Here is a 25,639-nt window from a genome sequence, read left to right as displayed (position 1 = left end):
CTTATTCTGCAGAATGAATCTTAAAGTATCTTTCTTACAGATGGCCCAAAGGAGATTTGTTATCCTTTATATGATCCTATCTCCTGTTGCCTTACTGTAATACCAAAAACAACAAATTCTTCAGCTCCTCTCCAAAACGTGTTGAGGAATCTATGACCACAGGCAGCCTGATCTATAGGGCAGAGATCACCCGAGCTTAACTGAAATGTGCCAGTGTCACTAAGGTTGAGTGTTCTGGTCACCATCAGTTTAAGAAGTCTCACAACACCAGGTTAAAGTCCAACAGGTTTATTTGGTAGCAAATGGTATTTGCTACCAAATAAACCTGTTGGACTTTAACCTGGTGTTGTGAGACTTCTTACTGTGTTCACCCCAGTCCAACGCCGGCATCTCCACATCATGACCACCATCAGTTTCACAGGGTTCCCAAGCAGTTATAGCTAAGTATTTAGGGGAAGCATTCAATTGTTAATGTTGAGTTCGGGTAAGTATTTTATTTATTGGTCAGTGCTTTTATTGGTTTATTTGTTTAGTAATTAAGGTTTGGTTTTAGTGGTTGGAGTTTGTGTTTTCGTGTTAGCTAGACAGTTAAATAGTCTTAAAGCTAACTAAGCAATATGAAATCATTGATAGCTAACAAAACAGAACAGTGTGGCTCACATTTTGTGTATCATGTGTCATGGATAGAATGTATGTTGTACTACATGCAATCATTATGATTTGTATGGAAGGAGGTGTGTCTTTTCCGAACCTCGGAGTGTGTACGTCAATTAACTAATTCAGCAGCAAGCTTTCTTAAGTTTAAAATAAAGAAGGTTATTTATTCTTACACACCCTGAATTATTGCAAAATCACACACTTGGTCTCATGCACACACAGGCAAAGATTGGATATATTCAAAGATGTGCCTATTTATGGAGACTCAGTCTCTGATTTATGATTTCTGATTTCCAATGTGGCAGGCCTGTGGTTTCTTGAATGGATGTGAAAGTTGTGAGGTTTCTTGTAGTCAAATATCTAGGAAATTGATACTCAGGTGAACTTTGAAATTGGAACAGGTTAAGTACTTTGGCTGCTTGATGACTTGCAGCTAGTTTCAGAATCTGGTTCTCACACTGATGGATTCTTTTGGATCTACTGGGTCCTGGGGTAATAAGGTAATAAAGCTTATGGTATTTGCTACCAAATAAACCTGTTGGACTTTAACCTGGTGTTGTGAGACTTCTTACTGTAATAAGGGAAACCAGCTTTGATCAGATAACTGCTGGATTAACACTGCTAAGGCCCACACAGTCTAGTTTGCATGGGGAAGGTGATCATGATTCAATGGAAAGTTGATAGTGGGCATTAAGTTTTGATCTTTTCTTTTGTCTAATACGAAATATAGAGACAAACAATCTGGAAGCTCAATATTCTTTAGGTTTTGGCTCATCCATAAACAATGAGATTGTGAATTCTACAAATGGATGTGAGGTACCCTCACCTATGTCCATATTTAATGAGGTATTTGCCAGAGACTTAATACTGTCTGTAGTCCAAATGCCAAAAGTCACATGATTTGAGTCAGTCTTATTTGTGTCCAATTTAAAAAAATATTGACTGAGAGTTCAGAATATGATATTCCTAATCTGGGCATGACAACTGGAAAACCACATATGCAAGAGGTGCAGCTAACTGCTCAAGCTGGGATTCTTTGAGCTTGATGGACTGCTGGAACTTCTAAAGTATAGACAGGAGCGTTGTCTGGATAGCACGTTTCAGGAGGTCATTCTGCAGCTGAAGAGAGTTTGGGAGACCAAGAGGGAACCTAGATTGACTAATTAGACAGTGCAGGAACTGTTATGAGCGTGGGACTCAGAAATCAGCGTTCAGAGTTAGATACAGTAACAGCAATGACATCTCAGCCAGTGTGGGGGTGAGTAAGTACAGTTAGAAGCAAATCCATAGCATATGCAAAATACGGCTGCAAAAGGAGAGACAAGAAATAGTAGCAATGTGGTTCTTTTAGGGGATTTGATAGTTAGGAGGGATAGACAGTTGCTTATTGCAGCAACAGACATGAGCTGGTGTAAGTTTTTCGGGCAACTCAGGCCTTTTTTATGAGCTGGGAAAAGGACTTGAACCCTAAAGAACTGTGAAAGTGGCCACACGTGGCTGCAGGACTTGACCAAAAATGTCCCAGGGAGCCCAGCCAGCCTGTGTGTGTGTGTGTGTGTGTGTGTGTGTGTGTGTGTGTGTGTGTGTGTGTGTGTGTGTGTGTGTGTGTGTGTGTGTGTGAAGGGGCCCAGTCCAAAAATTGCAAGCAGCCAGAAACCAGACAGACTGCTGATTAGATTATCAGCAGCACAAAAGGACCTGACGACATCACCAGACTAGGCCGGCAGCAAGACAATGCACCTGGTCTGGACTCAATACAGGTGATAATGGCCTTGTCCCAGAGCGAGGAGAAACCCATTTCCCTAATGGGAAAACAATTAAACGATCTCCGATGGAACAATAAAGGACAGCAAGAGACCTATCACCTGGGATGGGACCATCTGGTCTCTATGGACTGTAAGATCGCAGCTGCAGATAACGAGCAAGCCTTTGTCTGTGGAACTGCCGGCTGGAAGGGGGGCGGAGTTGGCAGGAAAGGAATTCAAGTTTTACAATATAAAAGGATGGTCAGGCCGGCCATTTCTTCCTCTTTTCTCTTCGGACCAGCATGACAGCACTCTCCACTCGGTCGTCTCCAGTACGCAGCCTGAAGCCCACTGAGCAATTTAAACTAGGATTGTGAGTATCCCCTGGTAATTCGCGAAGTTCCCGAGATCATCATAGTGGATGAGGCTTTGGGGAAAGTGGGGGGGCTTTTGCATGCACCTTTCATAGTTTAAGACGTGGTAAACTTGTATAAAGTAAGAATTCCGTGGTGTCCGTTTTAGTATTTCCTTCCATAGTTATAGTCTTATAGAGCATAAGGGTTTTTTCTTTAAAAATATCTAAACCCGGAAGTGGTCGCGCAGGGAGGTCTGGGAGAGATTTTTTTTTTCCCCAATAAATTGGAACAGAGAGGAATCCCGATACTCTACACTTGTAGAGTATCCCACCCTCCCTCCTCCTCTAACCTAAAAAAAAAAGACCCAGTGAGAGCAGGGCTTTGGAGAAAACAGGAGGAGGAAAGGTAAGTTTAAAATTTTCGTTCACTTTTTTTTCCCCTGTGTGTTTAAAGGGGCAATTATGAGTGTGAGGCCAGTATGTTGTTCCCAATGTAGGATGTGGGAGGTCCTGGAGGCTCCTAGCCTCCCGGACGACCATATCTGTGCTGGGTGTGTTGAGCTGCGGTTCCTAAGGGACCATGTTAGGGAACTGGAATTGCAGCTCGAGGACCTTCGCCGGGTTAGGGATAGTGAGGAGGTCATTGACAGGAGCTATCGGCAGGTGGTCACACCGGGACCACGGGAGGGTAACTGGGTAACAGTGAGGAAGGAGAAAGCTCGGTTGATGGTGAGCACCCCGGTGGATGTGCCCCTTAATAATAAGTACTCCTGTCTGAGTACTACTGGGGTGGACAGCCCACCTGGGGGAAGCAGCGGTGGCAGTGTCTCTGGAGCTGAGCCTGGCCCAGTAGTGCAAAAGGGTAAGGAAAGGAGGGTAGTGCTAATTGGGGACTCTACGGTGAGGGGGTCAGATAGGCGTTTTTGCGGACACAGACGGTACTCTCGGATGGTGGTTTGCCTCCCTGGTGCAGGGGTCCGGGATGTCTCTGGTCGAGTCCCAGAAATCCTGAAGGGGGAGGGAGAGGAGCCGAAGGTCGTGATGCATATAGGTACTGCTGACATAGGTAGGAAGAGGGAAGGGGTCATGAAAAGAGAATATAGGGAGTTAGGTAGACAGCTGAGAAAGAGGAATGCAAAGGTAGTAATCTCGGGATTGCTGCCTGTGCCGCGGGAGAGTGAGAACAGGAATCGGTGGAGAATGAATGCGTGGCTGAGGGACTGGAGCAAGGGACAAGGATTTGGGTACTTGGATCATTGGGACCTCTTTAGGGGCAGGTGTGACCTGTTTAAAAAAGACGGGTGGCACTTGAATCCCAGGGGGACCAATATCCTGGCGGGAAGGTTGGCTAAGGCTACTGGAGAGACTTTAAACTAGAAAGGTTGGGGGGAGGGAATCGAAATGAGGGGACTGAGAGCGAGGAGGTTAGCTCGCAAATAGATAAGGAATGTAAACAGGGTAAGAGGGAGGTTAGACGAGTGATGGAGAAGGGAAGTGCTCAGGCTGAAGGTCTGAGATGTGTCTATTTTAATGCCAGGAGTGTAGTGAATAAAGTGGATGAGCTTAGAGCGTGGATTGCTGCTTCGAATTGTGATGTGGTGGCCATTACGGAGACTTGGATGTCTCAGGGACAGGACTGGGTGCTTCAGGTGCCGGGTTTTAGATGTTTCAGGAAGGGCAGGGAGGGAGGCAAGAGAGGGGGGGGGAGTGGCACTGTTGATCAGGGATAGTGTCACGGCTGTAGAGAAGGTGGACGCCGTGGAGGGATTGACTACGGAGTCTCTGTGGGTGGAGGTTAGGAACAGGAAGGGGTCGGTAACGTTGCTGGGTGTTTTCTATAGGCCGCCCAATAGTAACAGAGATGTTGAGGAGCAGATGGGGAAACAGATCCTGGAGAGATGTAGGAATAACAGAGTTGTCGTGATGGGAGATTTTAATTTCCCAAACATAGATTGGAATATCCCTAGGGCTAGGGGTTTGGATGGAGAGGAGTTTGTTAGGTGTGTCCAGGAGAGTTTCCTGACACAGTATGTGGATAAGCCTACTAGAGGAGAGGCTGTACTTGATCTGGTGCTGGCTAATGAACCTGGACAGGTGGAGGATCTCTCGGTGGGTGAGCATCTTGGGGATAGCGATCATAATTCTATCTCCTTCACGATAGCATTGGAAAGAGATACGATCAGGCAGGCTAGGAAAGTGTTTCTCTGGAGTAAAGGGAAATACAGTGTCATCAGGGAGGAAATTAGACGGGTAAATTGGAAGGAGGCATTCTTGGGGAAAAGTACCGAAGGAAAGTGGAGGATTTTCAAGGAATGTTTGTCTGGAGCTCTGCATGACAACGTTCCGATGAGACAGGGGGGTGTTGGTAGGGTATGGGAACCGTGGTGCACGAAGGTTGTGATGAACCTGGTGAATAAGAAAAGAGAGGCGTACAGAAGGTTCAGAGAGCTAGGAGGTGTTAAGGATTTAGAGGAGTATACGGGATGTAGGAAGGAGCTTAAGAAGGAAATTAGGAGAGCGAGAAGGGGTCATGAGAAGGCCTTGGCGGGTAAGATTAAGGAGAATCCCAAGGCTTTCTACAAATATGTCAAGAGTAAAAGGATGAGATGTGAAGGCATAGGACCCTTAAAAGGCGAAGGGGGAAAAGTTTGTGCGGAACCGTTAGAAATGGCGCAGCTGCTTAATGAATACTTTACCTCGGTATTCACGGTGGAAAGGGATCTGGGTGGTTGTACTGCTGGTTTGCGGTGGACAGAAAGGATCGAGCATGTGGACATAAAGAAAGAGGATGTGTTGGAACTATTGAATGGCATCAAGGTTGGTAAGTCTCCGGGACCGGATGGGATGTACCCCAGGTTACTGTGGGAGGCGAGGGAGGAGATTGCGGAGCCTTTGGCGATGATCTTTGCATCGTCGATGGAGACGGGAGAGGTTCCGGAGGATTGGAGGATTGCAGATGTGGTCCCTATATTCAAGAAAGGGAACAGGGACAGCCCGGGAAATTACCGACCGGTGAGTCTAACCTCAGTGGTTGGTAAGTTGATGGAGAGGATCCTGAGAGACAGGATTTATGATCATCTAGAGAAGTTTAGTATGATCAAAAGTAGTCAGCACGGCTTTGTCAAGGGCAGGTCGTGCCTTACGAGCCTGGTTGAGTTCTTTGAAAATGTGACCAAACACATTGACGAAGGAAGAGCGGTGGATGTGGTCTATATGGACTTCAGCAAGGCGTTCGATAAGGTCCCCCATGCAAGACTTCTTGAGAAAGTGAGAGGGCATGGGATCCAAGGAGCTGTTGCCTTGTGGATCCAGAACTGGCTTGCCTGCAGAAGGCAGAGAGTGGCTGTGGAGGGGTCTTTCTCTGCATGGAGGTCAGTGACCAGTGGAGTGCCCCAGGGACCCTTGCTGTTTGTCATTTTCATAAATGACCTGGATGAGGAAGTGGAGGGATGGGTTCGTAAGTTTGCTGACGACACCAAGGTAGGTGGTGTTGTGGATAGTTTGGAGGGATGTCAGAAGTTGCAGCGAGACATAGATAGAATGCAAGACTGGGCGGAGAAGTGGCAGATGGACTTCAACCCGGATAAGTGTGTGGTGATCCATTTTGGCAGATCCAATGGGATGAAGCAGCAGTATAATATGAAGGGTACCATTCTTAGCAGTGTAGAGGATCAGAAGGACCTTGGGGTCCGGGTCCATAGGACTCTTAAATCGGCCTCGCAGGTGGAGGATGCGGTCAAGAAGGCGTACGGCGTACTGGCCTTCATTAATCGAGGGATTGAGTTTAGGAGTCGGGAGATAATGCTGCAGCTTTATAGGACCCTGGTTAGACCCCACTTGGAGTACTGCGCGCAGTTCTGGTCACCTCATTACAGGAAAGATGTTGAAGCCATTGAAAGGGTGCAGAGGAGATTTACAAGGATGTTGCCTGGATTGGGGGGCATGCCTTATGAGGATAGGTTGAGGGAGCTTGGTCTCTTCTCCTTGGAGAGACGAAGGATGAGAGGTGACCTGATAGAGGTTTACAAGATGTTGAGAGGTCTGGATAGGGTAGACTCTCAGAGGCTATTTCCAAGGGCTGAAATGGTTGCTACGAGAGGACACAGGTTTAAGGTGCTGGGGGGTAGGTACAGAGGAGATGTCAGGGGTAAGTTTTTCACTCAGAGGGTGGTGGGTGAGTGGAATCGGCTGACGTCGGTGGTGGTGGAGGCAAACTCGTTGGGGTCTTTTAAGAGACTTCTGGATGAGTACATGGGATTTAATGGGATTGAGGGCTATAGATAGGCCTAGAGGTGGGGATGTGATCGGCGCAACTTGTGGGCCGAAGGGCCTGTTTGTGCTGTGGCTTTCTATGTTCTATGTTCTAAGGCATTGTGTGTTGTTTTCCTGGTGTTTGGTGACCTTTGACCTTGATGTTTTAATATATATATATATCTTTGACTTCTGTTGGAGTCCGTTTTGATCTTTTCAATTTCTCACCAATGATCTCTGACTAAGTCACAATATAAATATTCCTTACCATAATTCCGGAGTCTAGAACTGAGGGTACCCTGGGCGCTTCGAAACTGCCCACTCAGGAAAGGCTGCCAGGTAGTGGATAGGCAGCAGTTTCCTTTTCTCTCTCTTGGGAGCGCTACTCTAGTGAAGTAGACGCAAGGTGGCCATTGTTCCATCGGCAAGAGAGAGAATCACTCGGGCATTGGTGGGGTTTGGGTGACGGAGAACCAAACCTAAAATAAGCCCAGTGGAGTTAAAAAGAGGGATCCCGCTACACTGGAAATAGTATGCTGCCTCGTCTATACCTGGAACAGCATATCACTAATACAAATACAGTGAATGCTAGAATCTGAAATAAAAACTGAAAATGTGGGAAAAGCTCAGCTGATCTGGCAGTATAGATAGAGAAAGAAGAACAAGCTAACATTTCAGGTCAATGATCTTTTGTCAGTTCTACCGGGTTGCACCTGAATGGGTCCTGGGACCAACAAGATTGGGTTTAAGTTAATCCAACAGGGATTGGATACCAGGATGGAGAAGTAGCGAGGAGAAACAAGCTGCACAGAAAGTGAGGAGGGACATCGCAACAAGACGAAGAGTCGAGTAGACAGAGCAGGAGATAGATGGAAGGAAGAAGCGAAGCCTATTCTCATGGCGTGAGAATGGACGTATTTGCATCTGAGACAAGTTGCAAGATTGACAAGTTCCAGGGGCAAGTTCCCACACACATTGATGAAACAATGTCTATAATAAAGACCTGGCTTGAATATGGGCAGGAATGGGAATTGAACATTCCTGACTGCCACATATCAGGAGGGATTGAAGAGAGCTATCTAAGGGCAAGTAATTCGATCCTGTCTTCACATTTCTCAATCTTGCACGTCCTCTTCAGTTGCTTGTAGGAACCTCCCATTTTCAATTCCAATGAACAATATAAAATAAGGAAAAGAATTGTGTAATTGTGTCACACAGAGTTTTATAATGTGGAACACACTGTGTACCTAGAAGTGTCATGATGTGGAGATGCCGGCGTTGGACTGGGGTAAACACAGTAAGAAGTTTAACAACACCAGGTTAAAGTCCAACAGGTTTATTTGGTAGCAAAAGCCACACAAGCTTTCGGAGCTGCAAGCCCCTTCTTCAGGTGAGTGGGAATTCTGTTCACAAACAGAGCATATAAAGACACAAACTCAATTTACATGAATAATGGTTGGAATGCGAATACTTACAACTAATCAAGTCTTTAAGAAACAAAACAACCACATTGTTTTGTTTCTTAAAGACTTGATTAGTTGTAAGTATTCGCATTCCAACCATTATTCATGTAAATTGAGTTTGTGTCTTTATATGCTCTGTTTGTGAACAGAATTCCCACTCACCTGAAGAAGGGGCTTGCAGCTCCGAAAGCTTGTGTGGCTTTTGCTACCAAATAAACCTGTTGGACTTTAACCTGGTGTTGTTAAACTTCTTACTGTACCTAGAAGTGTAGCAGAATTCAATTCCATAGGAAGATTCAAAAGGTAATTGGACATGTATTTGAAGAACACTAATTTGCAGGGTTATTGGACTAAATTGGTCTGTACAGGTATGGCTGGGCGAACAGTTTCCTTCCAAGCCATAATAATCTATAATTCTAACCATTCGTGTGGGTAAGAGATGGAGGGACATTTCTGTACATCTCACAGTGGTTTGACCATATCAGATACAATGAGAAGTAAATCCAGATTTGTTCTCTCATCACAAGTATTCGCCTATCATCAGCACACATTGTCCTTGAATTGATGTTTTTATCTGATCCGAGTCTTGGAAGACTTCGGAGAACTCATTCTTGAAAGGTGAAGCCAGTTGTTTTTATTCAGAGGCCCACTGGTGAATCACTGAATGGGGGAGTAGGACAATCCACCCACTGGCCAAAAGTAAGAAGTTGAATAGGAATCCTTGCTCCAGATCATCACTTGATGGTCTGCCAGAAAAGCCTCGGTGGTTTACTGTAATGTTAGTGCCAACCAAGCCAAGAAATTAATTGGCCTGTTCGAGTGTGTAATAGATCGAAGGAATTATTTATCAGCCCTGTAACTGAGGGCAAGACAGTATTGTTTATTATATCTCTTACCTCACTCAACTTGAAAAACTTCTTTGTGAAGAAGTTACTTGCCTGAATCCCCAAAGTCTATCCACCGTCTACAAGGCAAAAGTCAGCAATGTGACGGGATACTCTCCACTTGCCTGGATGAGTGCAGCTCCAGCAACACTCAAGAAGCTGCTGCCCAGAACAGCCTCGTGATTGGCACCCCACCCAGCACCGTAAACAATCACTCCCTCCAGCACTGACACACAATGGCAGAAGTGTGTACCATCTACAAGATGCACTGCAGTGGTGACTGGGTGAGAATTTTGGTTCCCTTTTAAAGAGGTTAGTGGGTACACTTGTGCTTTCATTCTGGGGGGAGGGGGAGCAGGAGAGTGGGTTAGTATCCCTGGTTAGGACATTTGACCGGCCTCTCAACCATGGCAACATGCGAGATGCACCTATCATTATAATGAGATGAGCTTCCTTTTGCACTGCAATTTTTGGTCGAGTTGAGACGAAAGGTCATAAGGGTGCAGTTTCTGGCATTTGCACCAGGGTTAAAGGTGTTAGCTCCTATCTATTTGCAACCAAACAATAAAAAGGATAGTCATCAACCGTTCCCTGAGAATAATGTTCCTTTAATGAATATTGAATTCTGTTTATTATAGAATTCCTACAGTGCAGAAGGAGGCCATTCAGCCCATCGAGTCTTCACCAACTCTCCAACAGAGCATCTTACCCAGGCCCTATCCCCATAACCCCACATACTTACCTCTCTAATCCTCCTAACCTACACATCTTGGTACATTAATGGGCAATTTAGCATGACCAATCCACCTAACCTGCTCATCTTTGGACTGTGTGAGGAAACCGGAGCACCTGGAGAAAACCCACATAGACATGGGGAGAACGTGTAAACTCCACACAGACAATGACCCAATGCTGGAATCGAACCTGGGTCCCTGGTGCTGTGAGGCACCATTGCTAACCACTATGCTGCCCTGGTGGGAACATTGCCAAAAATGGAAACATTACTAATAAGAAAAATGTGCACTGGTCAGGTCTGAGCTATCAAATGCCTGATGCCTTACACTCTGTTGGCATTAGTGTCTTATTACTATTCATTTACGGGCCACAACTGTACAATGTGTATAAAACCTAATATACAGCGGAAATTAATATTCAGTGACCACTGACATAATTACCCAGAAGGGATTTGTTCAGCACAGATTAGAAGGTAGTAAAGACTGCAGTAACCGGAAAGGGGCCAGTCTGCAAAGCTGATGCCTAAAGGCTACAAAAAACAAATACTTTAAATGATGCAGTCAATGCCACTCTATGATATGGCAGCATGTTACAGTGCAATAAAAGGAGTGTTGATGGAACATCTCAAAATATCTCCCACAATCTTCAGCAGGTCTTTGTTCATTGCTGAATGACTCACTTACATTTTGCTCTGAATGCTTTTCGGTGAATAATGAAAATGTACAAATTGAATGTAAATTTTTAAAAGAAATTTTCTCCTTTGACTCAATTAAATTGAAATCCATCTTCATTTTCTTTTAGCATTTGTGCTGTTTCTGCAGCCCATATGTGCCACTTTTCATCTATTGTTTGATGGAGCTATATCGTCACCTTTGTCCATGTGTTCACAATGGATGCTGTCTTATTTAAAACGCTTTTGTTAGTCTTTCTGTTTGAGAAAATAGTAGAACTAGGAAGATCATCCAGTATTTATATTGCAAAGATATAGAGTACAAGTAGAATGAAACATTATGATGTGATTTACATATTTGATGGCATAGTTGTTATCAAATGAAAACAGACCTGCCAAACACTTCCACTGTATCCTTTATACAACTTTCTGCCTCTTCTCAAGACAGTAGCTCCAGAAAATTAGCTTTGATGATATTGTTTCAGAAATAATTGTCGTTGAGGAGGACACCAGAGCAACAGTCCTTTTCAAATACTGCCATGGAATCTTTACACCATCAGCGAGAGACAGCCAGGCTCTCAGCTTAACACATTTGAAAGGGTCTCCAGCATTGCAGCATTCTGTCAGCTCTGTACTAACTTGTTCGGCAAAAGTAGGTACGCAGGTCTCTGGAATGGAGCTTGTACCCAACAATATTGAGAGTGAGTTAATACCTAAATTGTAACTGTACATTTCCCTGAGGAATTCAACCAGTTTGGTAAGATAGCACCGTTCCCAGTATTCCTTCAAAAGGTAGGGAGAGAAATAAACACAAGCTCCTGATCACGATCCAACTGAACATTAAGATGCCAAAAGACAATACCGGACCAAGCTAGAGTTCCAGGCTAGCCACACCGACACACGCCGACTATGGCAAGGTCTGCTAGACAAACAGGCTACAAGGTGAAGGCATGTAAAATCGCCGGCTCCAACGCACCCCTCCCTGATGTGCTCAATGCACTCTATGCCTGTTTTGAGCAAGAGATCAGCGAGAGCATGCCCTCCACTCTGGAAGCCCTGGATAAACCTGTATCTGGGGTCACCATTGCAGATGTCAGAGCAGCTTTCTTGAAGGTCAACCCATGGAAAGCAACTGGCTTGGATGGGATACCCGGATGTGCACTCAGATCCTGCGCGGATCAACTGGCAGAAGTATTCACAGACATCTTCAACCTCTCTTTACTACAATCTGAGGTCCCTATCTGCTTCAAGAAGATGACCATCATCCCGGTACCTAAGAAAAACCAAGCAGCGTGTCTTAATGACTATCGGCAGGTGGCTCTGACATCCATCATTATGAAGTGCTTCGAAAGGTTAGTCATGGCACGAATCAATTCCAGTCTCTCGGACTACCTGGATCCACTACAGTTTGCCTACCGCCGCAACAGGTCCACAGCAGACGCCATTTCCCTGGCCCTGCACTCAACCCTGGAACGCCTAGATAACAAGGACAGCTATGTCAGACTCCTATTTATTGACTACAGCTCAGCCTTCAACACTATTATTCCCATGAAACTCATCTCCAAACTCCGTGGCCTGGGCCTCGGCACCTCCCTCTGCGACTGGATCCTGAACTTCCTAACTCACAGACCACAATCAGTAAGGATAGGCAACAACACCTCCTCCACGATCATCCTCAATGCCGGTGACCCACAAGGCTGTGTTCTCAGCGCCCTACTATACTCCTTACACATCTATGACTGTGCAGCCAAATTCCCCACCAATTCGATTTTCAAGTTTGCTGACGACACCATCGTAGTGGGTCGGACCTCAACCAATGATGAGACAGAGTACAGGAATGAGATAGAGAATCTGGTGAACTGGTGCAGCAACAATAATCTCTCCCTCGATGTCAACAAAACAAAGGAGATTGTCATCGACTTCAGGAAGCGTAAAGGAGAACATGCCCCTGTTTACATCAATGGGGAAAGGGTCGAGAGCTTCAGGTTTTTAGGTGTCCAGATCACCAACAACCTGTCCTGGTCCCCTCATGCCGACACTATAGTTAAGGAAGCCCACTAATGCCTCTACTTTCTCAGAAGACTAAGGAAATTTGGCATGTCAGCTACGACTCTCACCAACTTTCACAGATGCACCATAGAAAGCATTCTTTCTGGTTGTATCAAAGCTTGGTATGGCTCCTGCTCTGCCCAAGACCACAAGGAACTACAAAAGGTCATGAATGTAGCCCAATCCATCACGCAAACCAGCCTCCCATCCATTGACTCTGTCCACACTTCCCGCTACCTCAGCAAAGCAGCCAGCATAATTAAGGACCCCACGCACCCTGGACATTCTCTCTTCCACCTTCTTCCTTCGGGAAAAAGATACAAAAGTCTGAGATCACGTACCAACCGACTCAAGAACAGCTTCTTTCTTGCTGCTGTCAGACTTTTGAATGGACCTACCTTAAGTTGATCTTTCTCTACACCCTAGCTATGACTGTAACAGTACATTCTGCACTCTCTCGTTTCCTTCTCTATGAACGGTATGTTTTGTCTGTATAATGCACAAGAAGCAATACTTTTCACTGTATGTTAATACATGTGACAATAATAAATCAAATCAAATCAAAATCAAAAGATGTGAAAGGCAGTTAAGGACTAGATTGGGTTCAGTTGTGATGGTCTCTTCAATTGAGTTGTCTACCAGCACTTAATGTATAAGCTTGTATAGGCAGTCCTTAGTTTTCATCAACCAATTGTGCTGTAAATTAGAAGTTCAAATGTCCTAAGTTGAAACCAATTTTCCCAAAGGAATATTATAAATGGGGGGTTGGTTCCTGCACGATACCCTATTTTCACTGAATAATGTACTTGTCAATGACTGAATTAACTCGGTTCAGATGGCTGGTCCCTTTCCATCACTGTGGTTATGGCATCATGAACAGAGGCACAGAATCACCCCTTATTTGTTGTTTTGCAAATTTGCTTCACCCTCTAAAATCCCTCAAATGAACTGTGTATTTATCAGTGAAAGGTGAGGTTTGTGGTTAAACGATTGGCGTACATATTCTTTCTCACAATTAATACATATTAATCAGGAAGATTGGATCACCCAACCATTAGATAACCCAAGGGCTCGAGCTGAAAGTAAACTCAAACTTTTTGTAAAAAATACATCCGACCCAGCAGTTTCTGCTGAATCAGTTAGTTTTAAACTGGGGCTTTTGTCACGTTAACTTTTGTGAGATCTTGCTTCGGTAAAGTTGCCTTATTTTCTATGATATAATAATGCCTCCGCTTCCAAAGGCATTTCTATACTGTATCTGAGAAGCACTTTATCCTTCCTGAAGGTTTGAACGGTGGAATATAAAGGGATGATGCAGATGGTAAAGGCCAGGTGTACACTGGCGTGGCATCATCGAGTCAAAACTGGCTTTGTAAAGTTAAAGCACGGTGTGAATTTATAAATGTTGCAAGTGCCATTCATCATAACTTGAATGACTGCTTGTATATGAAGAATGGGCGTTGGTGTTTGTCTTGCCTCGATGGTGGCACTGCCACCTCGATGGAAAGGGAACAGCCACCTGAATGGGGTCAGTTAATTCAAGCTACACACTGCTTAATGCAGGGCTTCTCTGGGACTTGTGTGATAAGATTTTGGAGTTGTGAGCTCCAAAGCAGCAATGACGACCATGGAACTTGGACTGAGCGCTAACAATGAGGCTCTTTTAGATCCTCACTGTATTTTTCTAATGGTGGGTGTGGCCTAATGGACAGATCTCTTGAGGCCTGATTCCTGTTGCAAAAAATGACTGTGAAAAGGTAGGTGATCTTTTTGCACGTAAATCCCTGCAGCTTAAACGCCTCCCACCTCACTCAACCGCATTCTTTCCCCTGTCCCACTTTCCCCACTCCACCCAGCTGAAACATATCCCACTCCATACTCAGCACATGGCTACCAACTCCCCACCCCACCCCAGCTCAGCTGTTAAAGACCACACATCCCACCTCATCTTAAGGCCAACCACACCCCCAACACTCAAAATTTTCACTTGATGGTTGGTGGGGGTGGGGGGTGGGGGGTGGGGGTGCGGTGTGGAGGGTGGTAGTGGGAGCTACACAAATTCTGCAGCATTAAAATAGGGTCACATTGGAAAAACATTTGGGAAGCACTTGTTCAGTGGCAACTGAACACATTAAAAGTAAGGTCTGCTGTAAAATAGATATTTAAATCCTATCATGTCAAACACCAGACAGTAAGTATTTTTAAACCGAAAGGAGTGATTGCAATCCTAATGGATGACATTTGCAGGGTCTATGTATATGCTAATGCATTACTTCTGCCATCTCGTGAAGAAAGTGACCCATATATGTAATCACTTTGAATGCACTGATTGCCCTTTTGCCACCTTTACACCAATTTTTGGTTTTGCATGTGGGAGAAATTATCTGAAAATACATCAAAATAAGTGGCTATTCAGGTCAGCATTGCACGTACTGCAAAGATCTTACTGGTCAAATCAAACACGATGATTCATGTCTGGACTCTTGTGTCTACCTTTGTTAAAATCTTTCCATTCCCGAATATTTGAAAGACTAATTGGTTACCTTTCACAGAAAAGTTCTATCTTCACAGAATGCCCAACTAGAAGAAGTAATTTTCATTTGACCAATCTAATGAACAGCTTTCTGCCCTTTTTATGTCAAAAGCAAAGAGATTGATGGAAATCAGTAGTCTCACAATTTGCAAGTGACCCAGAAATGAGATTGATAAATCTATTATGACCATGGCTACAGTGCTAAAAAACAATGCTCATGCTTTTCAACCCAGTTATCGCTCGTGGTAAATTTATGACATCCCAGACAGGGATGGTATTCTGCACCAAAAGCAATCACATTTTGAAGCTTAGCTCATGAGGGCAAAATAATTCTTAAATTCCTTTGGGAATTTGAGCATTGAACACAGGAGAAATACAGCCATGAGCCTTTAGCTCAATCAATGGTTCGCACTAATCAATCTGTCCCATATTGTCTGTCCAGGACAGTAGTGGTAGGAGAGATCACCACAAATTCCTTGTGGAGACCAAGTCTTGTCTTCACTGAGGACACACTCCATTTAGCTGTGTGGCACTATACCACCATGCTAAATCGAATGCAGGAAAAATTTGACTGCTCAAAGCTGGACAGCATGAGGTGCTGTAGGCCATCAGCAGCAACAGGATTATCTAGCACCACAATCTGTAACATCACTGCTTGGCATGTCACTCACTCTCACATTACCTTCAAGTCATACACCATCTTAACCTTGAAATACTTTCCGTTACTTCATTGTCAATGAGTCAAAATCCTGGAACTTTTTACCTAACTGCACTGCGGAAGTACTTTCATGATGTGGAGATGCCGGCGTTGGACTGGGGTAAACACAGTAAGAAGTTTAACAACACCAGGTTAAAGTCCAACAGGTTTATTTGGTAGCAAAAGCCACACAAGTTTTCGGAGCCCCAAGCCCCAAGGGGCTTCGAAAGCTTGTGTGGCTTTTGCTACCAAATAAATCTGTTGGACTTTAACCTGGTGTTGTTAAACTTCTTACTGTGAAGTCCTTTCATACATGGATTGCAGTGGTGGAAGAAAGTGGCTCACCACCACCTTCTCAAGGGCAATTAAATGCTGACCTTGCTAGTGAAATCCATATTCCAATAAATGAATAAAAACAAGAGCTAGGGAAGAGAGGATCTACGTTGCTTGCATTTGTTTCACATTGGATTTTATTACTGTCAGTGACCAGGAGCGTTTTGTCAAACAGTACATTTCGGGGCTGCTCCCAGCAGGCCAATACTGCAGGTTTCCAGTTTCTTCCCAGCATATTGGTAAGAGCCTTGCTGCAATAACTTGTTGAAGTGGGTGGAGCAGCCTGAGGGGGGTGTGGGGAGAGGGTGAACAATATCAACTCGTGTGCAACTAGTAATTGCGGTAAGAATACTGAAGGCGAGTCACTGTCTAGATCATTTCTTAATTTTCTCAGCTCTCAGGTTACTTTCCACAGATAGTACTTCATTTGCAGTGAGACACAGCTGCCCTAGAACATTCCAATGTGAAAAGACAACCTTAGAATTAAAAGGACAGATGCTGCAGGGAGAAACCATCTTCTCTACAAATTAAAAACTAGTGATTGTTACAATGTACGGGCACTTGTATATTTAAATTTAGCGGGTGAAGCTGTGGGAAAAGAGAAAAACACACAGGTTTTCCACCTAGATTACAGAAAAGAAATCTGTTACTCCCAGGAACAGGCCATTTGGCCCTTTGAGCTTGTTCTGCCATGCAACAATATCATGGCTGATTTGCGATCTAACTCCATATACACACCCTTTCCCCATATTCTTTAATACCTTTGCTTACCAAAATTCTATCAATCTCTGATTTAGAATGAACAATTTATCCATCACCAATTCGTGTTTGCGGAAGAGCATTCAACCCAGATAGTGTGAGGAAGAATAGATAATACTATAAATTGTGGTGTATAAGTCAACCCAGTGTGCAAATCGAACCCAGTTTTTGCTGTCAGAATGCATGTTTAGGCCGATACCTGGCAGATAAGTCAACCCCCCATTTTTCAGCTAATAATTTCATGTTTGGAGCTATACTTATGTGATGAGTTGGCCTCAATTTTTCAACTCATGTTTAGGATCATACTTGTCTTATCAGTTCGTGCTGAAATCAAGCAGGCGATAAAGGTGCCAAGGAGATACATGGGAGTCCTTCTGCACCAACACCAGTATTTAAACTTTTAAAAGTTTATTTATTAGTGTCGCAAGTAGGCTTACATTAACACTGCAATGAAGTTACTGTGAAAATCCCCTAGTTGCCACACTCCAGTGCCTGTTTGGACACACTGAGGGAGAATTTAGCATGGCCAATACATCTAACCGGCATGTCTTTCGGACTGTGGGAGGAAACCGGAGCACCCAGAGGAAACCCTCGCAGACACAGAGAGAACATGCAAACTCCACACAGACAGTGACCCAAACCGGGGATTGAACCCGAGTCACTGGCGCTGTGAGGCAGCAATGCTAACCACTGATTCACATTTTATACTTGATGTATAAGTTGACCCCCATTTTGGAAGGAATTTTTGAGGCTTTTAAGATCTACTTATACACTGCATTCTATGGTATTTTTGGGTTGTAAATATTCCCCAGTCTATCCTTGATCTTAAGCACAATCTACACTCTATGCTCATATCTTTGTTTTGACTGTATTTCAATTGGCTTGGAGTGGTGGTAATAGGAGCAGTATTCATGTAACCGAGGATTGTCAGAAGTGTCTAGTTATAAGTTACAAGATCCTAAGATGAGTTATATAACCTCATAAATTATGAAAAAGAAGCTCAGTGGAATGGTTTATAAAATTAGCCTGGATTTCTGTTTTCACGCATGGTTGTTTCGCTAATATTACACTGAAGCCTCACAGTAACTTATCACTTGGGGGCACAGTGTTTGCTTTCTTAGCACATCGTGCAGTTAAAGTTTATTTTGTTACTGTCACAAGCAGGTTTATATTAACACTGCAGTGAAGTTAATGTGAAAAACCCCTGGTCGCCACACTCTGGCGCTTGTTCACGTCCACTGAGGGAGAATTTAGCACGGCCAATGCACCTAACCAGCACGTCTTTCGAACTGTGGGAGGAAACCGGAGCACCCGGAGGAAACCCACGCAGACACATGGAGAACGTGCAGACTCCGCACAGATAGTGACCCAAGCTGGGAATCGAACCCGGGTCCTTGGCGCTGTGAGGCAGCAGTGCTAACCACTGTGCCACCGTGCCACCCACTTTTCCACTTTCAACTAGTTGGGTGGTAATGCTCTCGCCTGCTTCCATTCTTATGTATCTAACCATAGCCAGAATATCACTGTGCACTGGCTTCTCTTCTTGCTCCTGCACCATTACCTTTGGTGTCTCCGATGGATCAATCCTTGGTCCCCTCCTATTTCTCAACTACATGCTGCTCCTGGCAACATCATCCAAAGGCACAGCATTAGTTTTCATATGATGCTGATGACACTCAGTTCTACCTCACCAACGCCTCTCTTGACTCCTCCACCTTTGTTCAATTATTAGACGATTCATCTGACATCCAGTACTTGATGAACAGAACTCTATCCCTTCGCTATCGACTCCATCCCTCTCCCTGGCAACAGTCTGAGATTGAAACAGACATTTCTCAACCTTGGTGTCATATTTCACCCCAAGATGACCTCCTCAGCACATGTTCATCCCCTCAGAAATATTGCTTATTTTTATCCTCATGACATTGCTCAAATGCACCTCTGCCTCACCTCTGCTGCTGAAACTTTCATTCGTGCCTTTGCTACTATTAACACTATTCTAACACTATGGCTGGTCTCCTAAATTCTACCTTACATAATTTGAGGTTATTCAGACCTCTGGTGTTCCATGCTGTAACTTGCAGCAAGTCCGGTTCCCCTATCACCGCTGTCCTCGCTGGTCTACATAGGCTCCCACTGAAGCAATGTCTGGTTTTTAACATTTCCTCTAGGTTTTCAAATCCCTCCATGCCTGATGTTTCACTATCTCTGTAATCTCCTCCATCCCCCCAGCTCCTGAGATATCAGCCCCTCTAATTCTGGCCTCTTGAGCATTCCTGGTTTTAATCACCCCACCACTGATTGTTGTACCTTCAGTTGCCCAGGCCCCAAGCTCTGGCATGCCTTACTACACTTTTCCGCTTCTCTGTTTCGCTTTCCTCCTTTGAGACACTCTTTACATTCCACCTTTTTGACCAAGCTCCACTCTCTATGGAGGCTCCACCTCCACTCTTTATTTACACAAATGTAGCGGCACCCAGCCCTTTGAAGGAAGCTAGGGGTATCTACACATATTCGCCATACATATATATTCCTAACTACTGGCACATTAACTGCAGAACAAAGTAGGAATGCTGTACTGAGATAAACGCAAAATACTGTGGATGCTGGAATCTGAAACAAAAACAGAAAAATGCTGGAAAATCTCAGCAGATCTGACGAAGGGTCATCTAGACTCGAAATGTTGGCTCTACTCTCTCTCCATAGATGCAGTCAGGAATGCTGTACTGTAGTACTAATGTGTAGCATCATGCCAATGTGACTTGGAATAACACAACTCTAGTGTTGAACTACTACATTTCATGGGGTTCAGTGAATGGAATCCCTCCAGATCCAATGGCTCGGAATAGGATTTCCACTTCCTGTTTGACATGCAGCACTAGTAAAACTGATCAATTGAGATTATAACAATTTGCCCTAAAATATTTACAGTCAAGCAGTTGAAAATACAAAGCTTACCTCCACCAAAAGGAGCCCATATCACTCGGCGAATAGTCTTCACCCAATCTTCCATATCATTCTGTGCACTGGCCATGAGGAGATATGTTTCATGATTGGCAGTCATCCGATCGCGATCTCCACCTAGAAGGCACAATACAGCGGTGATATTCCACAGCAAACCATCCGAATGACCTTTCTGGTAATTCTTGATCCTAATTTTGTTTTCTCATTTCTTTAAGGTTTCTCTCTGCTGTACGTTAACACCTGGCTAGCGGGGTGAATTAACCTTTTACCTGAAACCTGTCACTGCATCTGGTATACAGCCTGTTAATCAGCTCACAGAGAAACCGGGACTGCGACTGCAGCTAAGATCCAAAATACATTGAGAACAGCTGGCAGAAGCATTTTTGCCCCTGGCTGCTCCCTGACTAAGATGCTGTGTCACCATGACATCCTGTCAATAGTGGTGAACCACATTGATATGTCTAAGTCTGAGTTAAAAGTTAGGACGGCACACTTTGACCAAAATTTCCTTTCCTCCTCTTTTCAAAATACAGTTGTTTACTGGGGTATTCCACCCAAAGCCCTCCAGTCCCATAACCAATGACTATTCTTCTATTGTGAGCCTGGTTGGTGAACTATTTGACAAGACGTCATGGTGACATAGCATGTTGGTCAGGGGGCAGTTAGGAACAGAAATGCTCCAGCAGCTGTTCTCAATATATTCTCGATCTTAGCTGCAGTCGGAGTCCTGATTTTCCTGATGAACTAATTGACTGTTTATCTACGTGGGGCAGTACAGAGTACAATACTATCCTGATTACATCGAAAGTTCACACATTTTCCCTTTCCAGCAGGGCTCACTGTAGAGCGACCAGAAACAGTTGGTTGAATTGTTCCTCTTCCTAATAATGGAGAATCGACAGCATCAGCGTCTCTCCCAATTACAGACCTAACTGAGGAAGATGCATGATGTGGGTGGGGCCTGTGCTTAGGTTAACTGCACATTTGACAAAAACATATTAAGTATTTGATATCTCTACCCCTACCTTCCTTTGCAGCTTCAATCTGCTGTAAATCACAGATCTGATGCTGCAGTTTGCATTCTCACCCAGCCCACATCCCCCTCACAGCTTTGCTTCCCAAGTTCCATTGTCCCCTTGCTCCACAAAATCCTGGAAACAGTTTATTTACAGAGTGTTTGCTTTTAATATCGAAAATCAACAATTGGGCTTCTTGTCGAACAGAAACCCGAGCCCACAGTCTGATTTAGAAAAAAAGGACAAACGCATCCAAAATAAGCTCAAGTATTGAGAAAAACGTTTCCTACAATTTAACTTTGACTAAATGACCCATGCAACTTGCTTTTATTCTGAGCAATACTTTCACCCAAACATCAGTGGATTTGATAGGTCTGCTCACGCCCATTATAAACTTGCAGCATCCACACAAGCTAAGTTCCTATTCAGACTGAGCAGAAATCAGAGGCAGGAGCACTTTCCCAGTGGAATATATTAATGAGGGATTTTCCAGCAGTCACTTGACAGGAGCAAATGACACCCAATTTCCTTGTCTACAAAAATTGCCTTCAGGACTAAATGGAAAATGCATCGTAATATTGTTGAACTCACTTTTACACTCAGATAACACAAATGTAAAACATTGGACAAATTATATGCATGTGCTTATCAGTCACAGGATATAGCAACTTGCTATATAGTCTGATATAGCAACTTGCTATATAGTCTGATATAGCAACTTGCTATATAGTCTGATCTGGCAACTTGCACCGAACACAGCACAGTTGTTAAATATGGCAAACACAGCAGATGGCCAAATGTCACTGTTTACTTTTTATTTTCTTCCTCTTGTGCATTTTGGCTCATCTCTTTTCAAAGCCCACCTGGGATTTGTGAGTACACTCACTTGACGGTTGCTATAAAGGCACTTTATCCAAGCATTCTTGGCAGCAATGAAACAAGTATCATATTTCAGTTGGCGACAGCCAATCATCAGTATAAATGTGCTGTGTAAGTGTTTCCATATACAAGTGGTTTGTGTGTGTGTATATTTTTGAGGAGATGTGGGGTGCGTTTGTGTGGGTGGGTGTATGTGCGTGCACGCAGCGGGTGTGTATCTGTGTGTGTAGTTGTGTGTAACAGAAACGTACCGCTTTTTACATGAACAACAATACCAGTCCAGACACTGTTGTGAAAGCAGAAGAATGCAGCAAACACTCAGGCTTGTTTGGACCGATGATTAGCTTATCTGATAACTTCTTCCTACACTTGTTCAAAACAATACCTTGAAATTTCCCAAGCAAGAAAGATTTCCTAATGCAGGTAAACAAGATGGTTAATATCCTTGCTGCTTGACATTCATGTGGATCATCCTCCACATTGAGCCCCAAGATTCACTAACAGGAGATAGGTCACTGGTGAAATCCTAACCAAACCCGCAGTAAACGCAGACCACTGGTAATCGGAAAAACTGGCTGCCAGCTGTTTGAATCTGTTGTGGGTTCTCATGTTCTATAGAACATAGAACAGTACAGCACAGAACAGGCCCTTCGGCCCACGATGTTGTGCCGAGCTTCATCTGAAACCAAGATCAAGCTATCCCACTCCCTATCATCCTGGTGTGCTCCATGTGCCTATCCAATAACCACTTAAATGTTCCTAAAGTGTCTGACTCCACTATCACTGCAGGCAGTCCATTCCACACCCCAACCACTCTCTGCGTAAAGAACCTACCTCTGATATCCTTCCTATATCTCCCACCATGAACCCTATAGTTATGCCCCCTTGTAATAGCTCCATCCATCCGAGGAAATAGTCTTTGAACGTTCACTCTATCTATCCCCTTCATCATGATATGGGTTTCACTTATGATCTGAACCCTTGAACAGTGCAGTACTGATCTCATTTGATTTTTTAATTAGAAGATAAAGACAACCATAATCATAATTTTGCAAGGATGGAAATGTCAATGCCAATGCTGTGGATTCTTGGGACTAGAATATCTCCACAGAGGCAGCAATTAAAAGTCAGGACCAATCCCGCATCACATTCCCAGTTCCAACTCCGGCCTGCTGTGAAGCATGATTTTGTGGTACCAGGCGGGTTCTTCATTGTCCTGGCGATGGAGCTGCTGTCCACTTTGGCAGAGCCGACTCAGAAACAGAGATGGGCCAATTCCAGAGCAGGACCAATGAAAGGCCCAGTCTGCTTGCTATCTAATCGGAAAATTGAGAAGTAATTTTGACACATTAGCCTGTCCACCTCCATAGTCACCCAGATCACCTTGTGTAGCAGTTCCCTGTCCCTCTGTAACAGCACTGTGGGTGTACCTGCACCTCAATGACTGCAGTGGTTCATGAAGACAGCTCACCATCTCCTTTTCATGGGCAATTAGGGATGGGCAACCAATGCTGGCCTCACCAGTTACACCCACATCCCATAAATGAATTTTTAAAACATCGCTCTGCTCCTTCTCTTCCTCTGAGGGCATAAGACCTTCCTCTCTCTCCACCTTATCAAGGATAACTCCCCTTTGTTGGGTCGTGTTATGAAGCATACCACAATTATACAAAAAACCATGACAGGTGAGTATTGCAGGGCCACCTGGCATTCCAGACAACGAAAGCATATTTTGAGCAGGTTAATGCAGTTCTTGCCACCGTATTGCTGCCATTATAACACCCTTTGTGCTCTGCCCCGGTATACGTAGAAATGAGAAGCCATCCCCTCGGCAATCCATTCTCCCTCGATAACATCCTGCAACTTTTCAATGCATGTAGTGAGACTTTTCAAATAATTCAAATATCTGTTCAAAGATTTTCCTTCCCAGCTGACTTGACCCCATTATTCTTCATGCTTCCACTCACTGGGCATGATTGCTGAGAGCTCCTGATTCCTGCCCACCTACCACAAAATTGTGTTTGAAGTTGTGCCTTTCAATGTGGCCTCAACAAGATTGATTGCTGATTCAATAGGTACACGCTTGGTTTGCAACCCGTGCCCTTTCGTGCACTGCGCAAAATGACGGAGGATGGAAACAGGAAGACAATTGCCCACTGCTCCACTTGGTGGCCATGTTGTTTGCACCACACCTCTGTGTCATGTTGATTCGGGATGGGAAACATCCCACCTTGGAGAGATCCAAGCTGGCTGGCCTCTTGAAGGTCAAGATCCATTTTTTCATTTGATGCATAATTGATACGTATCTTATTCTTTTTTTCAATGAAATTTAACATATGTCGTAAAAAATGAAATAACCTCATCTATCCCACAGAATAAAAATTCTCACTGTACAAACTAAACAATCTCCGCTCACCTCAATTTAATTGAATGTTGCCTCAGATCTTTCCCTTCTAGTCCCTGCCTTGAATGAACTGACATTGAATAGTAGGTTTATACTTTTAGTTATTGTGTGAAAAATGTAAATAAATAGAAATTGTAGTTTGTATTTAGTTTGATTAATAACAGAATTGCTACAGCAGCAAGGATCAAATCTATCAAAATGCATGTTGACTCAGTGGGTTGATAGCACGTAGCTTGGGAAGCAAAGGGCACTAAGTCACGAGGAGAGAGTTACAAAATTAAACCTGTTTATTTACAGGAAAGAAAACAGAGAGAGGAGCAAACATGATCTAGTCTTAAATTCCAAGAGGTATTGCTAACGTGAGTGTCGGCAAGATATTTCATGTAGACTGTGAGCAACAAACGAGAGGAGTGGGGTGGGGGTGAAAAATGGTTATCCTACATTAGGGCAAACCAATTAAAACTAAATGTCATTTTTTTTATGGTGCATTTTCAGGTTAACAATGGCACAGGAGGATCCCAGGAGGCCCAAGGATGATCTGAAATTAGGCTTCTGATCTTTCTGGCACCTACTGCACCTCAGAGACAGATTGTCCGTGTCAAGGAGTTGAATTTCTAGGCAGGACTTCAAGTACACCCTGCTGTTGGAATACGGGTCTTCTGCAAACCCTAGGTGGAATTGAAAGTAGACAAATCCTTGATTTGCTGGAATTCTGGTCCATATTTTCTGTTCTGCGATTTACTGATTTGGAGAGCATCCTACATGGTCCTGTGTTCCATGATCCAGAGCGTATGGAATTGTTTTCATACTACCCCTGAAATCCCAGGCTTTCTGTAGCCTGAGTGGAACTCCTGCTTGCTGAAAGTTAGGAGGGATCAATCATCAAGAACTGAAGAAATAACATTTAATTCAGATTTCCAGCATCTGTTGTATTTTGCTTTTATTTCTTTGAGCCATCCACTCTGCCACTGGAGCGACATGACACCGTTCCAACATTTCCTCGGGATATTCTAGGCAAAAATGCTATTACTCACTGGCAGACAAGAGCAGCCAACCCAGCTGTACAGATTGCCCCATCCCCTGAAATTGAGACTGGGCCTCCAGTCCGAGGGTAAGGCAGGGCCTCCACTCCATTGCAGGTGGAGCAGACCCTCAGAACTTCGGGCCTGATGTGCCATAACTTACTTCAGAAAGACATTGATAGACTTATGAAATGGACAAACATGTAACAGACAAGTGGAAAGG

At 44.1% G+C, this 25,639-nt stretch overlaps 1 protein-coding gene across 4 annotated transcripts in view; it reads right to left on the bottom strand.

The window, feature by feature from the left end:
* Nucleotides 1–25,639, bottom strand: part of arhgap24 (Rho GTPase activating protein 24) — a 440,920-nt gene that overhangs the window by 61,140 nt on the left and 354,141 nt on the right. For all 4 annotated transcript variants that reach the window (XM_078213984.1, XM_078213995.1, XM_078214006.1 and 1 more), the window contains one exon: nt 20,090–20,212. In XM_078213984.1, the coding sequence (XP_078070110.1) occupies nt 20,090–20,212 (123 nt within the window). The remainder of the gene's footprint in view (nt 1–20,089; nt 20,213–25,639) is intronic.

The sequence above is a fragment of the Mustelus asterias genome, chromosome 1 (assembly GCF_964213995.1).
Source record: "Mustelus asterias chromosome 1, sMusAst1.hap1.1, whole genome shotgun sequence".
Taxonomy (NCBI): Eukaryota; Metazoa; Chordata; class Chondrichthyes; order Carcharhiniformes; family Triakidae; genus Mustelus; species Mustelus asterias.
This window is presented reverse-complemented; position numbering and strand designations above follow the sequence as displayed.